Source organism: Nematolebias whitei, chromosome 1, assembly GCF_014905685.2.
Source record: "Nematolebias whitei isolate Nwh7 chromosome 1, NemWhi1, whole genome shotgun sequence".
Classification (NCBI taxonomy): domain Eukaryota; kingdom Metazoa; phylum Chordata; class Actinopteri; order Cyprinodontiformes; family Rivulidae; genus Nematolebias; species Nematolebias whitei.
In genome coordinates, this window is record NC_056498.1 from 10,961,709 (window position 1) to 10,969,545 (window position 7,837).

At 36.0% G+C, this 7,837-nt stretch overlaps 1 protein-coding gene across 1 annotated transcript in view; it reads right to left on the minus strand.

The window, feature by feature from the left end:
- Positions 1-4,390: 4,390 nt before the first annotated feature.
- Positions 4,391-7,837, minus strand: part of LOC119415267 (ependymin) — a 10,250-nt gene continuing 6,803 nt past the window's right edge. The window contains exon 6 of the mRNA XM_037682445.1: positions 4,391-4,691. Within this exon, the coding sequence (XP_037538373.1) occupies positions 4,562-4,691 (130 nt within the window). The 3' untranslated portion in view covers positions 4,391-4,561. The remainder of the gene's footprint in view (positions 4,692-7,837) is intronic.

Here is a 7,837-nt window from a genome sequence, read left to right on the forward strand (position 1 = left end):
GGTTGCTTCAACCAATCAGGAAGTCCTGAGGTGATTGGAAGTGAGAACTCTTTAAGAGTCCACACTTCCTGGAACTTCTCAGGTCAACTGGGTCTGTCAGTCAGTCGGTCAAGTCTCCTGAGCTCCTCAAGCGGATCTCTGATGAAGTCTAGTCTTGAACTTAGTCTTCGGAGCCTGTGATGGATCCTTCCATATCTAAGTGGAACCTCTTACGGACTCACAGCTTGTTGTGTATCCACCCGGGAGATGAGCGTGTTTGTTGAACGGAGTACCGTCATTACTTCGGACGATTCTCAGCCATCCTTGCCGGAGACGCTGAAAGGTAGCGTTGAAATGGACTCCTGTTCCTTAGCAGAGGTATCCCCGTCTAAGGAAACGAGTCGCCACGCACCGAGTGTACCGGGGCTGAGCTGGGGTCGGATGAAGGGTGCCATTCCTCGTCAACACACTTTCCTTTTTATCCATCTTTTCTCGCCATTTAAACTCCTTCATTTCCCATCTTTAAACTTTCCTATTTTGCCAGTAATTAATCTAGATGCCTTCAGAAATGTATGTTGTTTTTATTAAGTAAAACGTGCCAAGTTTTATTAATCAGAACCAGATCAGCTAATCACTTGTAAATTTTGATGTTAAATTTTGATTCTGTTAAATAAATGACCACATTTATTCTGATGGGTCAAAGAAAAGTAATGTCTCAGTGTCACTGATTAAACAATCTACGCACAGTTACCTGGGTCACATGGCTGTAATTTAAATCGAAAAAGAGAGAACCCGTTATTTAAATATATTGTAGTCAAGGGCAGCTAAAGCTAGCCCTTAGAACCCTACATCTGTTATTTCAAACAAAAATGTCACTCATTTTAATTAATTATTTATTCATTATTTATCCATACATCATGTTGTATTGTATTGTAGGTGTGTCTTTTAATCTTTGAATCTCTGGAAAATCCATTCAACTTTTACAAATTAGTGTATTATAGCTTATTTTATTCAGATTTTGATATTTAGATCTGTTCTTGTAAAAATTAATCATGAACTGTTAAAGTTTTAATGTCTCTCATCTAAGAATGTGCAATTTATTGAAAATCTGGGTTATTCCCTTAATTTCAGCTAATTTTCTGCTCGCTTGTAGCTCCTTTCTGACCATTTGACCTTCTGTAATCTTTTTCTATTCCCCACTCAAGTTTAAATTTTACGGCATTTCTGTTATCAATATGTTATTATTAAAAAGCATCTAAATATCCTTAACCTTATATTATTTTTCTTTATTTATTTGTCATCTTTCCTCTTCCATAATCCTCTAAGTTATCCATTTATTTATTTTGTGATATTTCAACACATCATATCTCAAAATGTTATTTTATTTTATTTTTTTAATTTAATTTTAATTTATTTATTCATTTCAAATTAAAAACACAATAACAATTTCAAAACAAGAGAGTAAAATACAAAACATAAAATGAAAGGCAGCAGAAGAAGAAAAAAATATTATTTCTGCCCCTTCTTAAACAAAATCAATTCAAACAATCAATTCAATCAATAATCATCTATAAATAATACAACAAAATTACATAACTGATCACAATTTTTCTATTTATATTTCGTTTGATATTAACTAACTTAAATCTATATGTATCTATTCAACAATATGTTCTTAATCTTTTTCTTAAATATAAACATTGACTTTGATTTTTTTACATCATCATCCAAACTATTCCAAAAACCTATTCCCTGTACTGAAGTAGACCTACCCCTTAAACTAGTCCTATACTTTGGTTTCACAAAAATATCTGTTCCCTTTAGATTATAACAACTTTTCCTTTTCACAAAATATGCTTGAATGTTCGAGGGTAGTATATAATTCTGAGCTTTATACATAAGTAAGAAAATATTATAATCCACCAGATCATAAAACTTAAGTAATTTCAATTTATAAAATAAAGTAGTTGTAGGATGATAGTAATGTTTTCTAGTTATAATTCTTATGTTCAGCTCATCAAGGAAAAAGATGCTATGAATTCCGTCATTTTGTTTTCCCAAATATCCTTAACCCTCTCTTTTTCTTTATTTATATCTCCAAATGTTCAGCTCATAAAGGGAAAAGATGTTATGAATTTTTGGTACTTGCAATTTCAGCTTTCTAGGAATGTTTTAATCCTTTTCTGTCATTTTGTTCCTCAAAAGAAATAAATTTAGCTTCACACTCTCCACATCTCTAGATCTGTTTGCAACATTTATACTGCTCCTATCAGTCTAATTCTGCAGTTTTAGCTTCTCTGCTATTTCAGCTACTATTTTACTGCTTTTATGATAATTTGAGCCTTTTTCAGTTGGTTTCACATTTATTCTGCACTCATTTCAACCTTTTGTTTCAGATAATTTCACCAACAATGTGTTCTATTGGTAAATGGCGAATGGACTGCAATTATATTGCCTTTTTAGCTTATCAAGATACGCAAAGCTTTTATAACACAATCCGTTCCTCATTTACCCATCCATACAGCATTCTATTTTATAATCAATGCTCTATCACATTCATACACCGATTGGACGCACATCGGAGGCAACAAGGGGTTAAGTGTCTTGCCCAGGGACACTTCAGCATGTGACTGATGGTGGAATCGAACCCCCAACTCTTGCATAGGAGGACGTTTGAACCACCCAGCCTCAACCGCCCCTTCACGTGCTTTTCATGGATGCAAACTAGTCATTTTATTTTTATGACAGCATTTCAATTCAAGTTTGTTCTCTCCTCTAATTGATATCTTACTGTTAGCTGTTAGCTAGTAATTTATATTAAAAAATGTTAGCTAATCATATTTTTGCATTGATTTTCCAACCTGATTTATGCATGTGATCTTCCTAGTCAGTTTAGCAAACACTCTGCTTGTGTGTGTGTTTAAGGAGTAACTTTTCCTTTTTTCACAATCAGAGAAAGGTGTCTGTAACCCTGTCCTTTATGCATGATCATATGACATGAGGTTATTCTAACTGGTCCTATGTTTGCGACATGAAGTAGGAGGAGTATGTATGTTTTATCTGTGTATGCATAATTTTGACAGTAGATTATAAAAAGCTTATGCACAACAGAGCTGGGACGTTGTCTGGGGACTTTTTGAGGTTTGTGAGGCTTTTTGCTTTTGGGCTCGGATGGCAGATTACCTCTTGTTGCTCTTGGGTCATTTTGGCCCAAGGGCAATGGGAGGGTTTATAGAACTAGCATTTTTCTTCGTTAAGTTTCTTCTTTTAGTCTTTTAATTTTGAGAGAGAGAGAGAGAGAGAGAGAGAGAGAGAGAGTGAGAGAGAGAGAGAGAGAGAGAGAGAGAGAGAGGTAGTAATTGTGTAAGGCCGTATTTGTAGACTGAGTTATACTTTTGATTTTTCCTTTTGATTTTTATATAAACTACGCGGACTCTAAGTTTTTCAGCGCACAACACCATTTTGATATCTTTCACTTTTAATAAAATCTTGGCCTGTGTGGGAAAAACTTAAACAGTGGCTCCTGGGTGATTCCTAAGTTCTGCTGGGTTACTTTGAACATTTTTCTGTAGGGTTTTTTATTTGGTACCATAAAGCCCGTGCTGAGGAAGACCTAAAGGTCCAAGTGAGACCCCACCACCTGTCTGCTGCTTTGTGCCTCAAGAGGGAGAGTGTGATGAGTTCAGCCGGCACCTTCCTTGTGTCGCCTGCTTCAGCAGAAAGGATCAAGATACGAGGGAGGGTTGTCTGGGTGTTCCTCTGGCTAATCTATTGACAAGTTGATGACTTCCTGACCTTTCCTATGAGGCAGAGCAGGGTGTGGACTCACAAAGACCAAAAACCAATGAAAATAATTGAGTACCATGTTTAAAATTCTTCAGTCAGTTTGAAAATGGATGTGCTGAGTTTTTAGATGATTATTTGTCCAAAAACCCTTTAAACATCTTCAGATTGCAATTTAAAATGTTGCTTCTAATATACAATATAAACATCCTTTACTTACCTAATAAAATGTTAATAAAATAATAAACAAAAACACTTTGAAGGGCTTTTAAAACGCTTGAACAACTACTGGTGAAGACCAATTTAAAAGTATCAAAAGGTTTGTCTAAATGAAAGTAAAATAATGAGAAATGAGAGAAGACTAAAGATTTATTATTCACTGACAGTCCTATAATTTGATGAGCCCAGACATTAACATGGTTGTTCATTCACTAATAAATATGGTTGTCCTTAAGTGCTTATGTGAGTAAATATTTACCTGTTGGCTCATTTCATCAGTTACACAAGAACATTTGTTGGTTTGTTTTCAAATGGGGGCCATGATAACAGATTTTCATAGTTGTAGAGCAAGTCAAATAAAGAAGACGTCACTTTATTGATAATCGAAGTTTCATTTTATGATTTGCACACCAGCGAAAATATCAACACCCAATTATTCATGTTAGATTTAACTGATTTACTGGAAAGTCGCATCTTTTATCCACTTTCAGCTCATTTAGAGACTCATTTTTACCAAGGAAAGCTACTAAGAAGAGACAATTGCACATTTGCAGAAACTGCACCACAATCCTGACAGCCTTTAAAACAAGCTGAAGAAGGAGGTTGGATCCTCTTCCTCCTCCTCCTCCTCCTCCAGTTGGGAACCTTTACAGAAAGAGGGTGGGATGAGATGCTGCGGGTCTGCGATTCCGATGACATTGTTGAAGAAGCTGAAAACAAAGAAAGAAAACTGAACAGCTAACAAAACCAGAGATAATGGAAACTTTACCAAAAGAGGAATTTGCAGCTTTTTCCTGGTAAGTTTAGATGTATTCTTCTGCTTTCACTAAAATATTCAACCTTTAACCTGTTCTGCTGTGGGGGAGTTTTGTTTTGGAGACTTGCACTGCATAACAAAGTATGTCAACATCAGGGAGAAGTTTACTTCTTAATCACAAGATTACAGATTCTTTCAATTTAAAGTCTTAAACTGAGCCAATAAAAGGATACTTTATTTTAATCAGAAGGCTTTATGTATCAGGGCATAGTAATAAATACTTTTTACAAGGTCCTAAAAAAATAAATACAACTACAAGTGATATACTGTAATATACCACATGTCAAACTCAAGGCCCGAGGACCAATTATGGCCCTTGTTAACGTGTTGTCTGGTTCCTAAGTTAATATATTAAAAGTTAAATATTTTCATTGCTTCTCATTTTAGTTAATAATTTAGCATATTTTAATGGTGCAAACTTCTTGTGACCATTGGCCAAGTTTGAAGGGAAAAAAAAGCTAAATAATCTTGTATTTTGTTGCAGACAATGTGTCAGAGGATGTCAAATGAGACCAATGAAACTCTTGAGGGACCTGCAACCAAAACAAACAAACAAACAAACCAACAACAACAAACAGCAACAACACCAACAACAAAAACACATGCATGTTAGGCTGCCTTCAGGCCCAGTCCTCCCTTGCAAAAGAGGTCTGTGAGCTCAATGGGATTTGCCTGGTTAAATAAAGGTTAATAAATAATAAAAGATGTCTGGTTTCTGAATGGTGTTCATGTATTGACTTGAAATAAATTTTCAATTTTAATTTAAAGTTATAAAAGTGGTAAGTTCAAGTTATACGTTTAAGTTATACATACGTTTTCAAATGTGGCCCCCTCTGACATCCTATTGATCCTTTATGACACTATTGTTTTTTGTCTGAGACAATCTAAGCCCAAACACTGAGGTACTTTATAAAGTATGAAGTTCACTCTTACTGCTTCCTTACTAACTTAAAAGTAACTGAGCATCAGTAAGTGTGAGCTCCCACAGAGCACAATGTTTGTTGCTCCTCTGCAGCATTTGGATGTCTTGATGCAATGTCAAGACAGAAAGACATAAGCAATGACCTTAGATAAACAGCTGTCCATCAATCAGGGAAGGATTAAAAGTAGTGATGGTCAAAGGAAGCTGTTCTTAAGGACTGAAGCTTGTTTAGAAAAATGTTTATCACTCAAAGCTTTTCAATACTGTCTTCTTTAGCGCCATCCTGTGGCCAAAGCTATAAAGAGCATCTTGACATGAACCACTTCCTCGTGGTTGACCAACTTAAGGAGATGACAGCTTTTGTTTAATATCCTGAGACACTTCTCTCTGATATCGGGAAATGAGGTGCTTTGAACATCATTTTTTTGTAGGTGAAAAAACAAAGTCAGTTATTTGATTAATACATTTTAGAAATTCGATCACAATCAATATCACAAATTGATCACAAAATTCTACTAGAGAGGTTTGAATATGATATTGGGATTACAGGAACTGCTCTAAAATGGTTTAAATCACATTCATTTGATACATTCCAGTTTGTTTGTAAATGCAAATATTGCATCTTCTGTATACACCAGAGTTAGTTATGGAGTTCCTCAGGGGTTCAGTGTTTGGACCAATACTCATTACAGTACCTTGCTTACGTTAGGTAAAGTTATTAAACAGCATGGGATACATTTTCATTGTTATGCTGATGATACACAGTTACATTTGTTCATGAAACCTGATGAATCCAATCAGTTAGTTAGACTACAAGCATGTCTTAAAGACATGAAAACCTGGGTGACCTTAATTTTGTGCTTTTAAACTCAGACAAGACTGAGGTTTTAGTTTTTGGACCTGAGCATCTTAGGAACTAAACTTTGCAGCCTTTCACTTTATCTGAATGGCATTAATTTGGCCTCCAGTTCTAAAGTTAAAAACCATGGTGTTATTTTTGATCGGGACGTCTTTAACCCTCACATTAAAAACATTACCAGAACCACTTTCCTCCAAATGCATAATATCACTAAGATTAAAAATATTTTGTTCAAAAATGATGCAGAAAAACTGGTAAATATCACATCTAGGTTGGACTGTTACAATTGTTTATTATCTGGTTATCCAAAAACGTCTTTAAAAAGTCTTCAGTTAATCCAAAATGCTGCTGCCAGAGTTTTGATGAGAGTTGGTAGGAGAAATAATGTTTCTCCAGTTTTTGCTTCTCTCCATTGGCTCCCTGTCAAATTTAGAATAAAATTCAAACTCTTACTTTTAACATACAAAGCTCTCAACAACTTAGGTCCATCTTATATTCGAGATCTTATTGTTCCATATGTTCCTAACAGAGCACTAAGCTCTCAGACTTCAGTGGATTTTTTTAATTTTTATTTTGCATCCTAGAGTTTTCAAAAACAGAATGGGAGGCACAGCTTTCAGTTATCAGGCTCCTCTCTTGTGGAACCAACTTCCAGTTTCTGTCCGTACGGCTGACACATTGTCTACTTTTAAAGCTCCCAGTATACTGCCACGTACGTCCATACGCAGAGGTATGCACGTACGTACGCAGAGGTACGAGCGTACCCCCAGGGCATGTCCGTGCAAAGCTCAAATTTTTACGACCGCATACGTGTACGCAGTGTCGCACAATAAACTGCCCAGCGATGGACTGTTTTGTATGTGACACCAATGTATTAAATTCCACTTCTTCATCTCTGATCTGGCCTTTTCTTTAGTTTTTTTGCCAAGAGGCAGTGATCTCTTCCTCCTCCGTTGATGCCATGACTAAAATGGTGACAAATGAAGGAATTTGTCATGAGCAAATTAAACTCAGGTCCAGCATGGCTGCGGGAGGGTCTGGAGATTTCCTGATGGCTGGTCTGATGTGTGGGCTGTAGATCCAGCGCTCCCTGTTTTTATTTTTATTTTTTAGATATTTTTATTAACAACATATAAACACAGAACACCGCTGAGGCTGCCAGCGCTCGCTTTTCTTTTCTTTTTTCCGACCTGTCAATCAATCCAGTAGGCGTGTCAGCAAATGACCAATCGGCGACCTCAATTTGTCCCGAAGGTAA